The sequence below is a fragment of the Idiotropiscis lumnitzeri genome, chromosome 5 (genome assembly GCF_059441095.1).
Source record: "Idiotropiscis lumnitzeri isolate Australia: NSW breed Sydney's pygmy pipehorse chromosome 5, RoL_Ilum_1.0, whole genome shotgun sequence".
In the NCBI taxonomy this organism is placed as follows: domain Eukaryota; kingdom Metazoa; phylum Chordata; class Actinopteri; order Syngnathiformes; family Syngnathidae; genus Idiotropiscis; species Idiotropiscis lumnitzeri.
The window spans coordinates 27,285,970-27,308,273 of NC_142395.1; the positions used below are offsets into that span (position 1 = coordinate 27,285,970).

At 39.9% G+C, this 22,304-nt stretch overlaps 1 protein-coding gene across 1 annotated transcript in view; it reads right to left on the bottom strand.

Moving 5' to 3' along the window:
* Positions 1–720: 720 nt before the first annotated feature.
* Positions 721–22,304, bottom strand: part of cpne7 (copine VII) — a 29,979-nt gene continuing 8,395 nt past the window's right edge. Inside the window, exons 5-16 of the mRNA XM_088295926.1 lie at positions 22,176–22,250; positions 19,521–19,604; positions 19,344–19,433; positions 18,142–18,240; positions 17,887–17,973; positions 16,875–16,934; positions 16,278–16,411; positions 8,659–8,713; positions 5,303–5,354; positions 4,971–5,104; positions 4,214–4,450; positions 721–3,249 (exon numbers count right to left, since the gene is read on the bottom strand). Of these exons, the coding sequence (XP_088152052.1) occupies positions 3,097–3,249; positions 4,214–4,450; positions 4,971–5,104; positions 5,303–5,354; positions 8,659–8,713; positions 16,278–16,411; positions 16,875–16,934; positions 17,887–17,973; positions 18,142–18,240; positions 19,344–19,433; positions 19,521–19,604; positions 22,176–22,250 (1,260 nt within the window). The 3' untranslated portion in view covers positions 721–3,096. The remainder of the gene's footprint in view (positions 3,250–4,213; positions 4,451–4,970; positions 5,105–5,302; positions 5,355–8,658; positions 8,714–16,277; positions 16,412–16,874; positions 16,935–17,886; positions 17,974–18,141; positions 18,241–19,343; positions 19,434–19,520; positions 19,605–22,175; positions 22,251–22,304) is intronic.

A 22,304-nucleotide genomic window follows, 5' to 3' on the forward strand; every position in this document is an offset into this window, starting at 1 on the left:
TTTTTCATTCTTTCTTTTTTTCCCCCCCGTAGTATCGAATGGCAGTCGCATTAAGCTGTTTTTTTTTTTTAAGTTACAGGGCCAAACTTCTTCCAGAATCATTAACATTGGTACCAGTCCATATCGAGGTCCTCTGGTGGATCAATAGTCCTCACGGTGTGATCCGTTTTGACAGGCCAGTCCTCCGCAGTTGGCTTCTTCAAAGCAGTCAGACAACACCGCATGCGTGCGTGTGTGCGTGCTGCGCATCCACCGGTCAATAGTGTGCATCAAGGGGGGCACGGGGGAGCTCCAGAGGACAAATCAAAGTCCCTGAAATATCTGTGCCTCCAGGGTGGGTGTGTGTGTGTGTGTGTGTGTGTGTGCCTGAGAAGGAGCTGTAAACACAGTGACGTGTCATCTTCAAGTTGACTTTTTTTTTTTTTGGAGCAGACATGCACTGTTGAAGCAAATCGCTAGAAGACTTGGTGACAGAAATACACTGAGCAAAAAAGAAATGTGCGTACGATGATTTTTTTTTTTCCCCCTTTCTTTTTCATGACTTTTATCGCGCCATACTTCAGAGGTATACGTGTCATTTTGTAATGAGTTTTTGGGTTGATCCCAAACAGCTCACAGGTTCACTGTCATTGCATCTTTGTTCTAAACTAAAATTACCTAGATAGAAAAAAAAAACCCACACACCCTTGTTCAAATGCCAAGTTTTATGCGATCTAAACAATGAGAACAAGAAAAATTATTTTGAAACTTCTTCCACTATTAATGTGACCCTGAATAAGTGAGAGAGAAAGAGAGAGAGTAGGGCTGCACAATATATGAAAAAAAAATATCAATATCGTAACATTGGCTCATGCAACATGCAGATTGCAAAGACGTGCAATATTTTTCTCATGTTCCGTATTTTCTGGACTATAAGCCGCTACTTTTTTCCTAGCTTTTGACCATGTGGCTAATACAACGGTGCGGCTTTTCTGTGGATTTTTCTTTCACCTGTAGGGGGCACTCTGTAGTTCAGAAAATACGCTAAAAAAAATCTCAATTTTTTTTCTCTTGGGTCTGTTCTGATTTAATAAGCAAAGTTGTTGCCGTATTAAAAGGCACCGTTTGTTGCGTCTGTTTTCGTACCTTTATGTGCATTCACAGTACAAAATCGTTCTGCACATGCAGTAAACAACTCATTTTTTCAACATATTAAACTGCGGCTTATACCCTGCTGCGTATATTGTATTTTGTCATATTTTATTTATTATTTTTTTGTTTTACCACCAGAAGGAGTTGCTGCGGCTTATAGACAGGTGCACCATATAGTCCAGAAAATAGGGTAATTGTATGCTTTTTTCTGAATTTGACCAGTCAGACACAAATTTAAATCTGCATCGCCACCCAATAGCTGAACATTAATTACCATAATTATACCATTCAACAAGGTAATAACAGTTAATTAGCTAAGAATACATGGATCTGCATGAAAAGAATCTTTCATTAGACAATAAAAATGTCATTTCTTTAGGGACATGTTAAATATCGCAATACTATCGATATTGCTACATTCAACAACGATATTGCATGTTTTTCCATTATCGTGCAGCCCTAACAGAGAGAATAGATTGCCTCTGACAGAAATAAAACACATCTTTGGGTTAATAGGATGAGCCACTTTAAATCTTGACTCTTTTTCAAAATGATTTTGAAATGTGAGTGGTTCATTTTGGACACAGCTCCATTCCAGTTATAAGGGGGTGTGCACACTTGTGCAACCACATTCTTTCAGTTGTCTTCTTTTTACGTCCTGGTCTTAAAGTTTTTATTTTCTTCCTAATGCCATTTTAGTTGGGCAGGTTATTGGTAACATTAATGGAGGAAATTGTTTTTCAACAAGGGTGTGTAGACTTCTTCTATGCACTTGAACTCATACATAAACTCTCTTTATATAGGCACACTACTGAATATAATAGCATTACAACTTCTGTTTGCGTTGCAGCTCGGCTGTTTGCTTTCAATGCATCTCATTATTGAAATATCTTACAAGGTTGCACAAAACGAAGACATCGATGGCACTAAAGGGCGAGGGGGGGGGGACGGAAATGACGCTTTTAACATTTTAGCCACTTGACAAAGTTACAAAACCTGGAGCTGGCACGAAGATCAGAGGCAGTTCCACAGATGGTGATAATCCTGGTCATCAAACACTGTGCTTATATGATTAAAAGGGTCTTGGGACCTAACTTATATCCAATAACCAATTAGGAGTGGTGCTATTGTATTCCGTCATCTTTTCAAGGCATCAGTCATTTGAAGGAAAATCAGGTCAATAAAATGTCGTCCACTGATTTCAAAATCTATACAAAGCCATTCAGCCTTTTGATTGTCTGACTTGCATTTCCAGTGCGCTTTACCATTTTTCATAAACTCCAGTGGACAAACAGAAGCTTGCATGAAGAGACATGAAGAGTTTGATGATCCACCAACTTTCTGCGTGAGAGTGACCTTTGCGGATCACACTAAGCGGGCCGTTTTAACGTGTCATCCTCGTGAAGGTTGGCTCAATAAATCGTGCCCTTAAATGAAGCCAAACACATTCAAGTACATGTGATGACTCGTAAGCAAAGCAAGCCCATTCATGGAAAATGGATCGCCTTTCACTGAAGGCGCCTGTGATGAATGTATCATCGCCTGGTTGCTCGTGTTACTCTTTGAAATATATATTTTAAGAAATAAAAATAAATGATACCCCAAAAAAAAAAAAAAAAAAAGAGAGGTGGTAAATCAGGGCCGGTGAAGAATATCAGTCCTCCGTCTGTGATTAATGGCTGACAGATTGGCTGGCATGCACAAAGCCATGGCAAAGAAATATAATCCTTCAGATGCTGATTCAGCTGGGATGGTTCCATCGCAAAGCCAGGGAGATGTGCTGAATCCACAACGAGCACAAAAAAACGGGTGGAAAGTCCATCAAATATTTTGTAGGAGTAGAATAAATTAACAAGAGGACTTTTTCCCTCATTTCATCCCAAAGGGGGGGGGGCAGGCATGCCCTCTCCATCTCAGTTTGATGGACAGGAGCTGCTGTCACAGTTCAGGACTTGTTTGGTGGAGTTACTCTGTCGGACTGGCGGCGACGGGGCTGAGGATGGGCGTGGGCAAGTCCCTCGCCGGACACATAGGTGGGATGGCCTTATGGCTGTAGTACTCCACAACTTGCTTGGGGACCTCGGCCAGGACACATTTTGCCAAGGCTGCTGGTGAAGCCTGCAACAGAAGTACAGCGGTGAGACCTCCTCTCCTCACCTGCTCATTTATTCCGCACCTTACCCTGAGCTGGAAACTCTTATGGGTTCTCCAACCCAAAGGGACTTCACCTGTCAATCATAGCGCAGACGTTGATGGACTGACAACTCGTCACACTCACGACTTTCCCGCAGTATTGTCAGGGATGGGGCAATCTCCATTTTTTATGTTCATGAAAGTCTTCAATCTCGCCTCTTGCCCCGGAATTCATCCATTCATTTTCTTTTACTGCTTGTCCTGTTCAATGGCGCATGGAAACTGGAGCACATCCCAGTTGACATCGGGTGAGTGGGAGCGTACACCGGAGACTGATCACATGTCAATCATAGGACTGGCACAGAAGGTCCCTTTTGTGCACTGCAGGTTTGCAAAGTCCCTCTCTCTGAATCCACAATATTTATTATTACTCATATATTCATTGTTTTTAATATTTCCTCTGATAGTTTCTTTTCATTGCAAGGAGTGTCAGAAAAGTTCCAGGACTGGTGACACACTACAAGTATTCTTGGGAGGTTTCTCCTGAACAGTGGTGTTCCTGTGGGCAAGGAAGTGTCAGATGCTCAGGGCATGGTGAGCAGCCATGACTTGCTCTGCCACAAGGCTTTTTTTTCTCAGGTGCTAACTCAAGCAAACACCGGATGTCGTTGCTGACAAGGTGGTTGGCGCATATTGAAGAGGGAAAAACTCAAAATTCGGGTTTGAAGTCTTTTTGGACACCATCAAAAGGGATGTTTGGGATGTCGTTTTGGATTGCAACCAGATACACAATCAAGATTAGATAATGATCGATCCCACTTGGAACATCCTTGGCTGAAAACCAGACCATTATTAAATGCTATATAAAAACGATATACCGCAAGTTGCACTCAAGCAAACAAATGCAAACAGACTAACCCTAATTTTGTCCTTGGTGGAGATAACTCACCGTCTTGAAGTCCCGGAAGGGCACAAATTGCACAATGTCCCGAAGGACCGGCTCGCCCTTCGGTGAGCGCAGGACACCGTCATCGCCATCCAAAATCTGCATGTCTGTGAAGTCAGCGTTGCCAACTCCAACAATGATGATGGAGAGAGGCTGGTAGGAGGCCCGCACGATGGCTTCGCGCGTGTCCGCCATATCTGTCACCACGCCATCGGTGAGGATGAGCAGGATGTGGTATCGCTGTTGGAAGGTAGAGAGTCTTTATGGAAGTGTTGTCATCCACCTCATTACGCAGCAGGATGTGCTTAAGAGCACTTTTAACGGAGTGCTATCATTAATAGATTCAAAGAAGAAGAACAATCCTCATTTGTGGTCTACAGAACAGGCTGCAGGCTGAATGTGTTATTTAAAAAAAAAAAAGAAAATGCCCGGAAGGCCACACGATGAAAAGAAGCATTGACTGAGTAATTAACAAGACGGAAGGTCAACGGCCAGAGTAAGCAGAGTCATCTTAGAAATGGCTTTTTACAGCAGAAAAAAAAAATGCCAATAAAAGTGTAAGTGCCACAAATATTGCATTGATAAGTAACAGTCGTCCAAGATAAGTGAACAATATTCGTCTCTTTATAAAGGACTTTTTCTCATCTCCGCTTTCGGCGTCATTACTGTAAAACACAGACTGTTCACTTGAGGGACGCAGTGGGAGGCAATATAACAAAGGCGGCATTTCATCCATATGTATGCGGCGAGAGACACTCACAGAGGCGTCTTTAATGTTGCCGTCGCCAGCTGACAGCTTGGCTATCCTGTTAATGATGGGAGAAACATTGGTGGGGCCGTACAGCTGGATTTTCGGGAGGCAGTTCTGGTATGCCTCAACCACTCCTTGGATCTCTGAGCAAACACAACAACAAGACAATCGTCGGTTCACAGTAAGGAGAAAGCTGCGTCTGATAAAGATGTGCTCATGTAAAGATGGGAATGTGAATCATGACAAATTCAGAAGACCCAAACAAAAAAGAGACCTTGTGCTGTATGTATAAATTCTGATCAATGTGGTCACATTATTTCCACAAACTTATTCAACCGTACCTTCACATTCATCATCTTCGGGATTGAAATTGATGGCAAAATCATGAGACACCTGTGGAGAGATACAGTAAATGAATCGTATTTCTTTAACAATATGACAATCGTGTCCATTCGACAGCAATTGCAGCATGCGTTTGAATGGAATTTAATTTTTGAACAATTACCAATAAAATGAGGGAAGACGGCAACCTGTCGTTGTCCTTGTCATTTAAAAAGCTAAGAAAGATGTGTTAAGATTTAAGATATTCAAATAATATAATTTATGAGCAAAATGTTTAGAAAAATGATCAGGATTGTTATCGGGCTAGAGGAAAGCTTGCTGATGAGATGATCATTTGAATCAGGTGTATTGGAGGAGGGAGACATTTAAAACCCGCTGGATAGGGGCTCTCGAGTACCGGACATGGGCACACCTGTTCGAGAGGCTCTATGTGAAGTGTATAACAGCAGATTTGTTGGTATTCAACTTTTGATAGAGCCAAATGTGACTGGTCAAGGTGTGTGCTGGTGTCGGAGCCCACATTAAGCAGAAGGGCAAAGTTACAGAAATGCAAGACAAGAGTGAGAGACAACACACAAATAAGGTGGAAAAAAAAAAACTAAATAAGATTGGGACTTGTTTCGTTTGCAGTGTCGGAAGACACAAATGCCGGCAAGCCAGGCAGGGAGTGGTTTTAACAAAAAGTGTTTTAATGACCAAAAGAAATCTGAAAGGCAAACACAGAACAGGGAAAATCAAAAACTTCAAAGTACAAAACAAGAATCAAAGTAATCGTACAAATAATAGAAAAGGAACTTGAACTTGGACTGGGAAAAAAAAAAATACTTGACAAACTGACAGGCAACAAAGACAACTGACATGGACAATGGCACGACACGAACTGAAAGGAAACAAGAGAACTAAATGCAAGCACATTGACGAGACAACAAGGAACACCTGGACAAGACACAAAGGGTTGGAGGGAGCTGATTGGTCAACACAAGGGCTCGGGTAAACGATACACAGGTGGAGACAAGAAGCATGGAGAGACAGAAGACACAAAGGTAAACAAGGCAAAACGTGAAACTAAAGTTAAAAACAAAAAATCAACAAAACTGATCATGACAGAACACAATTTAAGGTTAGGGATTAAGGCCGATTTGTCAAGATTTAAATTTCATGTTTGCCACACACGACGACCATTGGCCATATGATCACTTATGACTTGTTAGAGGAGTTAAGACAAGCAAGATTATGTTTTAAAATATATATATAAAAAAAAAATCTCTGTACACTATTATTTTTTTCTACTCACTTTTGTCTCCAATTCAGAATGTGATCATCACTACCACAAGAATATTTTTTCAAATTATTTGTCACTGCCATAGGTTGTGAACCCTTGAATAAATAAAAAAATAAATAAAATAAAATTCCAATCGATTTCTAATTGCAGACACACAACGCGCTGCATTCTGGTGAAACAAATACCGACTTTGCTCCGTATTTTGAATTACAAAAGTGCCAACCAGTGCACTAAACAGCTTAATGTGCGGCGATGACAACTTTAATTCTCTTAGTAAATCTAACAGCATCATCTACATGCATTTTCAGTATGACCCTTCCTTAAAGACAATTTGTGTCCCTAAAAGCAGCACCAGCCAAACCAAGTTACTCCTCAAGAGTTAGTGTGCATATTTATTTTTTAAACGATTCAAAGCATGAATGTAACTGACATCCAGAATATCGATAGATAGTCGCGTATGCTATCCTAATGGATCATGCGTGTCTTCCTTTAGTTGCTGCGGTCGTCCCTCTCTGCACAGGTGTGACTAATACCATCAATAATAAAGAGGTGTGACTAACGACATCAGGAATGCACAAGTGTGACTAATGACATCAGTAATGGCCACTTGTTCAGGTGTTCCGCGGAGATGTTTTATTGGGTGCCAGCACCAACCGACAATCTAGAGCAGCATGTTTAATGTAATTAGTCGCACTTAGGCTTTGCCAAGCAGAAGTGAATTATTTCACAGTATGAACTCCTAATCGTGCATTGCTATTTTTTTAAACATAGTGTAAATAGGAAAATTGCCTTGGAGTGAATGTAAACACAAAGGATGTTGGGAAAAAAAAAACATTTATTGTCTCTAGGAGTAAAAGGAACCTGCGTTACCAATTATTTCTCAGATAGGCATTTTTTTTTTTTTTTTGCTTTTCTAATTACAAAGGTCTTGATACGGCCTGCATCTTTGCAAGAGGTGCAGTACAACCTCAACGAAAAAGCTACCCATCAAAAAGCCCCACCTGTGTATCACATACACACACACTCAAGTACACGCACGTACGTGATTATGATTTGGATTATCAGAACCTAACGATGAAAAACATCAAGTTGCACTGTATTGAAACATAAAACACGAGTTTGGTTTGGGGTCATTGACACAAAAGGTGGGAAAATATTGCAGCATGAATTAATGTGAACACATTAGACGTGAAAGGTCATTTTGACCTTGGTTGTGTAAATGAACAAAAAAAAAATCACAGGGCAATGACGAACACTCACACTTGTGGAGAATTTAAAGTCTTAAATGAACGTAACATGAATGTTTTTTAGAACTTAAAAATTATTTTTTTAATGTGTTATTTTATATTTATGAACATTTGTTGCACTTTTGACCACAAATCTTTAATAATGAATGGAAAAAAAATGTTTGTTAGTAAAATGTTGAATTAGCATGTAATGATCTAGTAACAGTTGTATTTAAAACTGCCAATTAAAAAGCAAAGGAAAAAAAAGGTTTTTATAGCCCCTCCCTCATAATTTCATCACCACCCCCGTCAGCGAATGGTTGCCGGCCCGTGAAAAAAATGTACACGATCAACGTTGCAAAAAAAAAAAAAAAAAAGGTTGGAGACCACCGCACGAGAACATGAGTGTGTGCATGTGTGTGTGCCTTTTGCGTTTCATGCAACTCCCCGGAGCTAGAGCCAATCACGAGAGGCCTGGGGTTGCTTAAGTCCAATTTACTTTAAAAAAAAAAAAAAAAAAAAAAATGCTCTCCCACTTATGAGTTCTTGACTATAATGAATGTGAATTGAGCATCACCACCAAGGGGTCTATTATACGAGCCGACACATTATTTTCTCAGAACTAGTTGATATTCCAAGGTAAGTGTTTAATGAATGAAAACAACAACATAATTAGTTTTAAATGTGAAATTGGGATTGCATGACGAATCGTCTTGTCAATTACATTTTTATGGAAATCATCGTGTGCCGGCACATGAATATAGAGTGTGTGTGTGTGTGTGCGTGTGCATAATGACGCTTCAAGTGAAGGTCAGTTTAATACAGAAGGACAAAGGCAAGAACTCACCTCATAATTTGGAGGGATTCGGGCACCAAACCCCAAGGCTGAAAATCTTTTGTCACTGAAAATAAAAAAAATCTATCAAGCCCATATAGTGCATGGTGGAATTTGTGCAGGCTTTTGACAGTAATCTCAAACATATTCATAGTTTATCCATCTGTTCACATCTCCAAGGTCAAACCTCCTGCTTGTTTGCATTTCATAAATGTTAAAAGCCTGAATTACAATTTGAAATTTCTCCCACGGTCCCCGCAGGCAGCTGCTCCAGCTTCTCTTCTCGGAGACCAGCTCACAGTCTCTATCCTCTCCACTTTGCCTCATGTGCACGCTTTAAATGATCCTGATAACAACATTGGGAGCTCATTGCCATGCCGCCAGGTATCAATGGCAAGATGAAGACTTAAATCTCGCCAGATGAACTGAAGTGACGAATCCAGGACTTGTCTCAACTGATAGTCCGTGTTACTGCTTGTGGCTGCAGGTGTTGCGCTCATTTTTGTCAACAGGCTTTTTGTGAAATCGCAAATAAGTGACGGTGGACCAATCAGACAGTTATGAGCGTGGTTTAGTGACGGAGACGCAACTGCAAGATTGTAAACAATGAATTAATGCGTACTTTACTACTTATCGTAATTAGAATCCCTCATGGAGAAACTCAAATGACTCTCTAGTGACACAGAGAACAAATTCACTCAAATTTATGCATGCATGTAAGCGCAACTTGTTTTCACGATTGGCCAACGACCGGCCACTAGTTTTGCTGCAATTTGAAATTGAACGTGAACGTGGCGTTGCAGTGATGGCCAAACAAAAATGCCATGTTGAATTAAATGAGCTTTGATAACAATGACATAACTTTCCGCGTGTGAAGCGAGATCCCATACCAGTACAGTATTGTGTTTTACAATAATACTTGATTATATTTATAATTTCATGTGTGTCTGGGGCTAAAAGGCGAAGTGAGCAGAGTCTCTGTCGCAGAAGTGCAAGCTTTTCTGGATACACACAGACATCCAGCCAGCTAGAAATTGCCAAGCCATAGATGAAAGAAAAAAAAACCCTGCAGTGCTTCCAGTTCATTAACTCATTTAGTGCCATTGACGGCTAAAGACGTCAAAGATACATTTTTTTTTTTTTTTTTTTTACTCGGCTGGTAGATTTCAGTTTTCACAAAGTTTGGCGACCCCTTGTATTAGATATTCAACATTTGTAATTAATTAATGAATTCCCGCCCTTTCTGGACAGTCAGGCGCACCCGCATATAAGCCGCAGCAGCTATTTTCGGGGGAAACAAAACAAGCCGCACCAGACTATAAGCCACAGTTTTCTATGTTGAAAAATATGAGTTGTTAACTGCATGTACAGATTTTGTACTGCGAATGCACATACAGGTACATAAAAAGATTCTTAAAACAGTTTCTTCAAGAGAAGAAAAATCGAGTTTTATTTAGCGTATTTTCTGTAGTATAGAGCCCCCTTAACGGCGAAAGAAAAATCCACAGAAAAGCTGCACCGTTATATTAGCCGCACGGTTCAAAATCTAGGAAAAACGTAGCGGTTTATAGTCCGGAAAATACGGTAACTGGATTTGTATTGTTTTGTAAAACTTGTATATGGAATACATGACATAACATATGATAAAATTCATCCAGCTAACTTCCAAACGGGCAAACTTCCACAGTATGTGCCACACTAGCCTCATTTCAACATTTCCATTTGAACTTGTCACCATCGCTCAGGCACCACAGATTTTGACAGATGGAGCCTGTTGTAAAAGTTCGGAGTGACATTGAAATTGAGTCGTATGGTGTACCTCTCCCGAATCCCCCCCCCCCCGTCCTTCCCCTCACATTACTGCTTTTGCCTTGCTTGGTTGGTCTTTGCTGTCTATCTCGCAAGCCATTTTGAGCGTACGCTAACATGTTTTTATTTCACAGTAAATGCACTTCACAACCATCCTCACGCTTACCCATCATCATTTCCAACGGGTTTGAAATGTTGATACATTACAGTCGAGAAGCTATACATTTTAAAACAAACTACTGGGTCAATATCACTATAACGTGGCTTTGGTGGCCTCACCAGAATCACTCATTCATCATGAAAATTGAGTTAAATCATAAAACTCTGGGGAGAAAAAAAATGACATGCTTTTATTGTCCACAAGACATTTTTTGAGGAAACAAGTCATTTTGATCACGTAAAGGCCGATTCTATTTTCACGATTATATGGAACATTTTGCAGGATTGCGTCCCTCTATTTAAGGAGCAAATATTTTTATCATATAAACATTGTGTTTTGTAATTTTCGTCATATTTGTGGTTGGACGATGTCCACTCTGGTATAGTGAAATGAAATGAAAAATCCAAATCAAAATGTTTTTAATTTTCTTCAGGTGGCTAAATTCATTTGATAAATAGCTGCCTAATGACGACAAATTTTAGACACTGATAGTTGGTTAAACATTGTAACCAAGAGCCAGTGTGATCAATATTTTGTGATCAATACAGCCCTAAATATAACGGATATTTTCCCACCATAATGTGAAATGTTTGGTTGGGTTGTCATTGAGTAATTAATCAAAATGTAACGGCTAGTCTGCTCGCTAGTGATGAGAAAATGAAGCTTCAAATTAGCTTCACGAACCAGCTGCTGTATTTTAACTGTTGGTTAAATAAAGGCTTTCAAATGTGGCAAGTCAGTGTGCTTTCAGCCCAATGTTGAACAGAGAGCGCCATCTACAGGAGTCCAGAAATACTACAACTGGTTCATTAAGCACATTTGAAGCTTCATTTACCCATCACTACTGCTCACTACAATCAATTAAGGTCGAGGCCCTGTCCACTGTAAACTTTACTTTGTTTGACCTCATTTTAATCATCCAATGTCCAAAAGTGAAGTGAAAATCTGGTACAATACAGTCCAATCAATTTAGAGTTCTTGCAGAGCAAGTACAATTCTTTCTGCTCATTATGTTGGTTGTCCAAACCCTGACCCAGACTCATTTATTGCAATCTCCTGAATTAATGAGCCATTCCCTCAATGACCATGTTAACTATGTCTGAATTGCCACCATATCTATTTTGGAATGAACTTAGCCGTTGAAATGCAAATCACGCTCGAAGTTTTGTCTCCTTTTCGAGCAGTTTGCCTCACATAACTTTTCGACTGACACTGCACTCATTCAAACAATGGCTGTTTAAAAAAAAAAAAGAAGGTGAAAATCATTCGTTCAAGCTAATTGTTCTTCCGTATTTTTACGGCCATAAAACGCGCTGCATCAAAGGGCGCAATACCAGTTGAGGGTGCTATTTCCGTATTTAATGCATATACTAGGCGCGCCGCACTACAAGGCGCTAGCTCAGCCGCGAGCGCTCGCTCACTCTAGCTCAGCCACTCGCTCGCCTAGCTGATGCAAGTTCCCCAGGATTCAATCCCCTAAGAGATCGTTGCCAGAGGTATTACCCCGTTTCATTGACAAATGTCATGACACTAATAGGAATCACTGCCAACAACAATGGCTCTCACCAATATAAGGTGTAGCAATAGTCTACTAGACAACGTCAGGGGAGGGACTTCACTGGTCGCCACACTCCTTAGAGTCACGGTTTCAAATCAAAACAAAAACAAAAAAACTCAGCATACAAGCAAACAATGAAACAAAGAAATAAGATTAACACAAAACATGTAACTCTCATGCCATCTATATACCCAAAAGAAATAAAAATAACACAAAAAGATTATAGCAATGGCTTCTTTGGAGCCACTCAAGCCTTAGCCAATTACAGAAGTGGCTTCTTGGGAGCCACTTTGACTCAGCCAATCACATGGCTGTTTAGAGAGATGTGCTGTTGTGCTTTGGGCTTTTTGCAGTCTGTTGTCTAAACCTGTGACGTTTCTTGCTTGCAATAACATAAATGATAAGACAGACTACAACATTGTGGACAGCTGCCCTTTTGTCCAGCTTTCTCCTACACCATAGTCACATAATGTATAAGTCACGGTCAATTAGAAGCATAAATGACTCAGACTTTGTCCAGCAGGGTGTGCTAACATGCACTCCGAAGAGCCCAATGAGTAAGAGGGTTGATGGTCGCGAGTGATGCTTAGTCCATATAATGGGCGCGTTGCTTTACAAGGCGCTTTGTTTGTTTTGGGCAAGATTAGGGACTTTAAAGAGCGCACAATGGCCCGGAAAATACGGTATTTTCTAAATCACTCTGCCTTGGTCAAATGACATAGAAGGGTTTGTTTACTAGGAGTGATTGGCCATCTCTTGGGCATTTGGTATCTGGAAGTACGTCTGATGTGAAAATGAAAAAAAATTAGCTTGTTTCGCTACTACGTGCTAGCAACTTAGTCATAAAGCGGTTGGCTGTCATATTGTTTGGAGTAAACGCATAATTTCTTGGAAAACAAAACTAAGCAACTCCTGATGCTGCCAATCGGTACGTGAATGAAAAGACGGTGTGAAAGCACTTTGAGTACCTTCAAGGCAGAAAAGTGAGAGCCCATATACAATTTCACTCATATTTAATTCATTTGGACAAATAATTCTGAAGTGAAAGTTAATTCACTTGTGCCATTGTTGCAATCGGTTTACTCAAACCATTTGAGCCCAACTAACTCATCGGTGTACTTCAGTGGCGCCCCAGTAAAATCTCACACCAACGAGAACAAATATGTTTAAAATGTGTGGCTTGTTTCATAACTCAGCAATTTGAAGCGGCTGATAACAACAACCTGCAGGATTTAGTAGACACCACTGAAAGAATGCTGATTTTTGTTTCTGCAATAAATTTGTTCTTGGTTCGGGACAAGTGAGTCAAGCCATGCAGCCTGTTCCTATTCAGTACGGCATATGTTCATCCAAAATGTGAGCACACGCTTGTGATAATGTTGCAAACAAATAGAATTTATAATCTAGCTGCGTGATGTCATCGCCCACATCAGCCTTCAAATTGTATACATGAACATATACATCACTTCCATTATTCCTTATACGGTTTTGCGGCGAGGTGTGCAGTGGTTCTTTTTTTTTAATCCCACTTTGTCAGCACGTGAAGCATAATAGCACTCTCAGCAAGGTAAATGAGCCTCTGCCCACACAGACAAAAGCTTCTCATGTTAGCTCCATCATGCACTCCTCTGCAAGGACTCGAAAAACCCACATCACCTCTATTCACTAAAGGCTAAAAGGTTTGCTTGCCCACATTTTGTACCTCACTATTTCAATTTTACAGGGAGGGGCTGCCTCTTCACTCCAAGACCCGTTAGCGTGGAAGATGCACTTCTGTTTCCGTGTAAACACACACGCGGGAGAACTAAATGACAAGTGTTCATTCACTGTCTCCAGCTTTATCTCCGGGATGCTATAATTAGCCAGACAGTCCTCCCCTGATATTCAATAGGAGGATCTGCATAAATCAGGATCCAGTCTTAATCCTCATCTGGCTTAGTTTCGCCAGATGATGGAGGTCTTGCTCTAAAACAGGCCATGTGATGAATTGTTCTTATTAACACCTGATAACTAACATAATGTGAATCTGCTATTATTTGAATACTAGTCGAATACTAGTCTACCATCTTTCTGGTCAAAATGGAGTTTTAAAATCGAAGGAAAACAAAAGCAAAAGCACTAAAGTATGCGTCTTCCGTGATTCACAATCTGATCTGACACCGTGATGTGTTTGTGTTACTATTGTACTGCATTTGATGTGTGTGTGTGTGTGTGTGTGTGTGTGTAACAGGGTAATGAGCCTACGCAAGCAAAGCGGATGAGTGCTTGTTGCAACAGATGCAGTGGAAAAAAAAACTTATCACACAGTTATCCACACGAGGAAGCACATGGAGTCGCATCTGTGCGCTGCATGCAAAACAGGAATATTCCATAAAAATAGCACAGGATACGGATCGGAACATACGCTACCATTTCCATAAGCGAAAAAACATTTTCTGGGGCTCGGAGGTTCGAAACCATCAACATTACTCTCTTTCAACGGGGATGTGAATCTTTCTCCTATCATGCAAATGTATCTTGATAATATTGAAATAAATGAATTATAAATCATGGGAAAACTTTGCATTAATTTGTTTAAATATTTAAATAAAAAAAATGAAACTGTCTATAATTTTAATGAGCAACGTTTACAACTAAGAAACCCGCAAAATTAGAAAAAATTCCAAATTCCAAATTCATCTCAATAAGTTACAATACTGTATTACATAAGCATAACTCACATTTGACTTCACTTTTTTGCTGGACATCCTCCCCAATATTAAAGTTAATGAGGAAATTAGGTAGGAATTGGTCTGAATTTATTTTTGGATGAATTTATGAATTAAATTTAATCTATGAATTTCTTTTTTTAATTGAACTCCTTTTAATTTTTTTATGTCGACTAATTGCCGAATTGTTAAAAAATATTTTTGGGAATTTTTATAATAATTGTTAAAAAAAAAAATAAAAATAACCAAATAAAAATCCCAGCGCCAATGGCAATCGCAACGATAATATTATTGTTATTACAAAGCCCAATTGCGTCGGAAGCTGTTATTCACTTTAAGGTGACATTACGACACATTTAGTAACCTAAAATCTTTACTTGCAATTATCGCCAAGTTTCAAGTGTTTATCAGAAGCTATCCACTTTCATCTGGTTTCATGTCTTCCATTCAGCTGGCAGGAATGAAAACATTCCATTTTGATGACTCCTAATGTAATGAGTGTACTTCATTTGCACCTAACATTGGTTGCACCGCTCAGCCACATTTCACTATGGCGACCCTCCACTCATTTCATATATTTAACAATTACAGTTTATTGAGCTGCCATATGCCCCCTATAATAAATAGAATGTCTTTTCTAGGACAATAAAGATTTCATAAGAATTACCATTTCGAAAGAAATACACTTGTTGCCATTTTACACAAGTTATGCAAGAATGAACCATTAAATGTCAGTGAAATCATTTCAGAGAAAGTACTAATAAAATGAGATCTAAATGCCAATGGCTGATCTAAAGGTCAAAATGACATCTAATATATTTTCCCAATCCAGATGGAAACACATGATCAGGTACTACAAGCAGCGTGTACACAATATTAGAACAACGCTGGCTCGCAGGTTAGCTTCACACAACCGTGCAAGCCGAGAACCAAATGAATCTCGTGCACCTCAACATTAAGAGTGACTCACTAATCAGAAGACAGTGGTGTATTTGTGTGCCACTAATCAGCACCGGGTGAACCAATCCACAGTTCCAAAAGAGTCGAGCAAGACACACAAGCCATTGGACAATTGCAAACTATCATTTCGATTTGCGCTAGACTTGCGCTCGGGCCTGAATCGCGTCTGCACGTGTGCAGTAAAGCGATACGTCATTCTTGTAACACATTTAACAATTGCAATGGCAAGACATCGATTCTGCAGATATGTTTTTAGTCACAATCATTTTTCATGCAGTTATTGGAGCAGCTTTTGCGCACGTGAGTCATTAAAGAAACAACAGTGATTAATATAAGTAATTAAGTAAGTAATTTTCAGGCCAATGAAATATAATGAGCGCAGAAAAGCACAGCAGGACTGCCCTTGTCTTTCCAGCATGACAAAACCGTGACAAACCTGTCGTAGTCCTGGCAGATCTCGCCCACAGCGATCAGAGCCTTCAGGTACTCGTTTGGCTGGTAGGGGTTGATGTAGTGCAAAGAGCAGCTGTTCCTGGGGTCGCCGTTGGAAGCTGTGAAGTCAATAGCGACCTGGCGAGGAAATTTGAAAAAACAAAACACAGGGGTCAACAGTGCAATCGTTTATCTCTAGAAAAGATTGTCAGTTTGTGTCAACGATCCATAAATATGCGGAATGAATTATGTGCCCGGCGCCAAGTTGTTGCTTTTTATACGCCCACGCCGATTGAGCACAAATTCCCCTCCGTTCGCATTCTGACAAAGTTTAGGTACCGCGGCGGTGGTCGGCATTAATATTCATTGCTTCGGGGGTCCAACTGATGATGGAAAAGGTACAAAAGAGGGGGAGGTGGGGGGGGCACCAAAGGGCACGAGGTGAAGGAAGCTCAACGGACATGATGCTGCCGACAATAACTGAAAACGTGCAAATGTGCATGGCGCCAAAACGTTTGTGACTTTAAACAAAGCACGTTGTGTGTGTGTGTGTGTGATGCAAGCTATTCATTTCACACAGTGAGAAAAGAGCATTATTTACCGTAAAGTGAATTTGGCATCCTCCCATGATGTAATCCAGGAAGGAGTAAACTCTGTGGAGCTACACGGGAAAAAAGAAAAAAAACAAACAAACATTTCTTTCAGTAAAAATAAAAAAATAAAAAAACATTGAGCGGTGGTGTTTGAGTGGGCACTCGCCATCTGTTTACAACAATCTGTTGAAGGCAAACAGCGTCATACTCAATTTTGTAGTTTTGTAAAAGAAAAAAAAAGTTGATTTTAATGAGATTTGAAGTACAATGAGAAATGCATCGTCGCACAATCACCTTCCACTATAAAAAAAAAAAATGCTGGGTTGTTTTCCGAACTCACTCACCAAATTGCTAGATTTTGAGCAGATTGGGTTACTTTTACCCAAAGTTGGGGTAATTATTTTGAGCCAGCAGATTCTGTTGAAGATTGGATTTCGGAGTTGAAAGGTCATTCAGGGTGAACGATAACATCCGGTTCTGTCCCGGGTCTAATCCTAAACCCGATGTGCTGGGCATAAATAACCCAGTATGAGCTTGGACCTATTTCACCCAAATTGGGTTATTTGGAACCCAGCAGTTTTTAAGGGTGCACCTAACTGCAGTGCTGTTTTGCGTGTCAGTGTTTCTTTTGTTTTTCCATTTTGTGTTGATATTTTTGTCTTTCTATCAGAAATTGTAATCCCCCCAAAAAACGGTTTCGCTTTTGGAGAACGTGGTTCGTTTGCCAACTCCTGGACTCAAATTGAGCTTTTACACACTCGTCTAAAGGGACCCGTGGCGGCCCAAGCTTGAATGGCCACTACACATGTTACACATCTAGAAAGGGCCACTGATAGGAAGGCATAAGAAAATTCATTGAAATTCAGACGGGATGTAGTACGGTTGTCTCGCATCATGGATTTCTCATCACTGTGGTGAAGCCAAATTTGATACAATCTTGGGTCCAATTTTATTATGAGGATACATCATGTGAGTAGAAAAGCAGGTGTGGCAAGTCAAGTCAAGCTATAAAAATCTTACCTTGACATCATTTAAGATGACAACGCCTGAGTTTTTATAGTTCCTTTTCTTCTGTTTATACTTGGGATTCACACAATCCCAGGTAACCTGAAATGTAAAAAAAAAAACGACATCATACATAAGCAATATGCTTTCAATATTCTTTTTTTTTTTTTGAGTCAGTCGTTTGGTCTGTGAGAGGTTTTCACAGATGAGATGCAAATATATAATAAAGATGTGACATAACTGTCTCTCCTCCGCCTCTGCTTGACTGACCTTATTTCCACCGGAGATTTTCTGCATTTCTCTGAAAGTAGCGTAGAACTCTCCAATGAAGTCATGCTTCCCCCTGGAGTCATAATCCCACACTAGGCACTGTAGACATAGACGCGCATACAACACGATTTTCTTTTATTTCGGTTAGTAGGACCAATACGGTCGGGTTATATTCATCAATTATCTCCCGTGTTCGAAGCACATTTTTTTTTTTTTTTTTTTTACACCGGGAAAATCTAATGTCATGCACAGCATCAAAATTATGCCTTTACAGAGATAATAACTGTCAGTTTTGACGCAGTTAGATAGGTACAATAATAACATCTTTCCATCTATCGTTTATTCCACTTAGGCCAGGGGTGGGCAAACTTTTTGATTGGCGGGCCACAATGGGTTCTAAAATTTGACAGAGGGGCCGGACAAGGAGCAGATGGATGGAGTGTTTTGGTAACCTCACCTCATCGGAGAAAAAAAATACATTTAATCTTAAATGAAAGTGAACAAAAGCATTACAACAATATAAACGTCTTTGAAAAACCAAAGTATTTAGAAAATAAAACTTTCACAAGGTTTTTTCATTTAAAGTTTGCCGGGCCGGATTGAAACGTTTAACGGGCCGCATGTGGCCCCTGGGCCATAGTTTGCCCATTCTATTCCCAAAACAATTTACGAGTGAGCTTAATATAATGTCTAATATTTCCTCCCCTCAATCCAATCCAAGTCAAGAAAGTTTTACGATTATTATTCCATTGTGTATGTGTGAGTCGGCTAAAGTGGTTCATTGACCCACTTTCCAACAAGCGCCGTAAGTAAAAATCACACACAGCTGTTATGCAACAGAGGAAAAATAATAACTCACGTTAAGAACAAAACACATAATTAAATGTAACTATTTACAAATGCAGCCGGGCATGCTGGGGAAGTCCTTCCTCTCTTAACTCTGAATTTGAACATTGATTACCATTGCAAAACAGTTGCATTACCGCCACTGACCGAACTGTACTGATATTATAATGCATACATAATGGAAAAGGAGCGTCATAAATTTCAACTTTATTAATCCACAACCCGACATATTTAAACTATATTCCTATTGATTTGCATTATGATGTCATTAGGTTGAATCATTCCGTGGGGCTAAAAATGTTGGAGACCGCAGTACTTTGCTAAAGATAAATCAACAATGTCACCGATTCGTTTACCTTTAGCTTCCTCTCCTCATCACAGCTGCACAGGGATATAAGAGACACTTTGAAAGGCTCCCAAACAGGATTCAAGTTGTTCTTTATAACCTGTTTGAGGAGGAAGACAAAATATTCAACAAAAGTAATTGTCAGGAGGAAGTGTCTGCAGCTAAACCATAAAGATGATGGCTTTACCTCAGTTCTGTGAACAAGCTGCTCCGTTTCATCATCGTTGATACGATATATTTCCAAAAAGGGGTCTGACTTGCTGAAAAGGTCCTGCAGAAGCAGAGAAAGCAGACGAGTCAAATGAGTGGCTCTGAAGAGTCCAGAATGAAATTGAACAGTAATATTGCTTCATCTCTTTCCTAAATTCATCACGTGACTGAGACCGAGACATGATCAAGAAGGATAAAATGATGATGGGTTAGTTCAACAATCATCTCCATGGCATTTGCAAGCAAATATCATCGGGAGGCTTGTTGAGGTTGATTTATGTACGCTGATTGCGGAGGCAGATGTAATTGTGTCTGTGATTAAAGGTCAGAGAGAAGCAGCACAAACATTCACTGCGCCGCGAGGTGCCTCCTCATTTCGAGAAGCGACACTAAATGATCCTCGATGTCAGTGTTTTAACACGCGAGCTTCTTGTCAATTACATACGCACCGGCCAACACACTTCAATTTATTGCAACTTATTGCTAATATATTTGCATGAGAGCGTTCACACAATACGGAAAGCTCACTGAAATAATTTAAGTTTCATTACTTTGGATAATATCCCCCAAATTGCTAATCCTGACGTGGGTAGGGTGGGTAAATATGATGCACTGTTGAGTGGTTGGCTTTTTTTCCATATGTATGTGCGAGTGCGTATGTTGCCATGTACGCCAGATGAGAGCGTTAAGGCTGCAATTCCCGCCACATTAGCCCGATGCATTTCCTGAGGGACGAGAGCATAAGGAGTTGCAGCATCCTGTCTTTGTTGTCATGGCAACGGGCAGCCAGCGGCACCGGCAGCAGCACGGACAGATCAGACAAGTCCCAATGTAATCTCGGGCTAATTACAACGAGCTGAATGAATGATCAACTGGCACAAGTCATTATGTGTAAATAGGATATTTCATTGTTAATTCCCCTGTGCGTGGAATTGCCCGGTGGTGCGTGTGTGTATGTGCACGTGTGTTTGTGTATGACAACAGGTTGGAAAGATCACGCACATACGTGCCTAAAAAGAACAGATGATCAGTAATCAACTGATGCCAATGTCCGAAAAAAATAAATTGAGTTAACTCATCCCATCAAATCATCTTTCCCTACTTAAATAAATGGAAATGTTTTTAATCCGTTCCAGCCTCCCCCAAAAAACGCGTTTTGTGATGTGTTTTTTAATGAGAAATGTATTCTCTATAATAAAATGTTGTGCTTTCCAAAAGCATGCAGGAATTACATAATTAAACATAATGCAAATGATTAAACCATTTTGCGCCCTTTGATATTCATGTCTTGGCCAGCTGGTGGCAGTATAATATTGACATCCAGATATGTATGACACGAGTCAAAACTCCTCAGTGAGGCGCAGTAATACTCCACCATTTGTGCTAAAATATCTGTTTGCCATTATTAGCTAGCATGAATGCAGCGGACTATGCGGTTATTTCTATACGGAGTCCCAAAAACATTTTGTGTGTGTACACAAAAAACAACATCTTGTTAATATACAGTCTGAGTTGGATATTTTCATGGAACTTGTCGATTATTTGTTTGCACAATAATAAGCTCGCGGCTTTCAAATTTTTTGGGGGCAATGAAATTAGGCAAGCAATTTCTTAGAAATACCTGCATAAAAGACATTTTGGTAGCAGAAGCTCATATGAAGCAAATATCACACGCAGGAGGAGAAGATGCACTCTTGGAGGATTTCTAATCATGGCCCTCGATCATTGCCCTCATACATGTGTCAGCTCAGGCCCAGGAGTGGCTGTAAATTGCACAAGTGTAATTTCCCCAAAATTAAATGTAAACCTTGGAGTTTTTTTTTTTTTTTGTCCAGTAGTGCAGAGAAGCTCTGAGGCGAGCGCATGATTCTCCTCTGGAGAACATGAAGCACTTTCACAGCATCGCAGTTAAATTGGATATAAGCTCCTGCTGCCTTTTTGATTGAAATATGCCCTGAGCCGAGAAAAAAAAAAAAAAAGAAAAGAAATCTGTGATGAAGAACAGCTCAGGTCAGCATTAGCCATCTTTGATATGAAATTAGGTGTGATATGGTGTATTGATATGATCAGTATAGCGAGTGGTGCTTCAAGAAACGAGTGAGCTGGCTAAAAAGTTTTTCGAGATACGAGCCTTGGTTCCGGAGATACTTTTGTGAGGCGTGTGACAAATATTTTAAATCTAATTTTTCAAAAAAATAGGCTTCAAGCTGTTTAGTTCCACTCCCAGTTGAACTTTACTGTCAAACTAAACTTGAAACAAATAATTCCTCGTTGTGTATTTAATAATCACATACTGCTGCTTTGCCCTTATAAAGAACGAAAGTACCAGTATTTAGAGTACTGATAACAAGCAATGCCAAAAATCACAGACCAGCTAACAAATAGCATCTGTTGTAAACTTTAAAGCAGCGTATATTTAAACACAAATGGCGCAGCAACAAATGTAGACAGACAGTACAACAATACACTTGGGCATATAGTCACGGAATAAACTGTATTAACTCAATTCCGGCTGATGTTGTGCGACATTTCTTCGCCGAATCACATTAGATTATTGAATGATAGACGTACCTAACGTTACGTGCTGAACATTTCAACAAAAGTAAATAATAATAAAGTGTGCTCTGCTCACCTTATCGTCAAGCTTCTTGGCACAAAAGGACAGCTCCACATAGCCATTGTTGCCGGAAATTTCCTCCGCATGGACCTAACAGAAGATAAGATTTTATTTGATAACATTTCACGTTTAAGAAAAAAATAC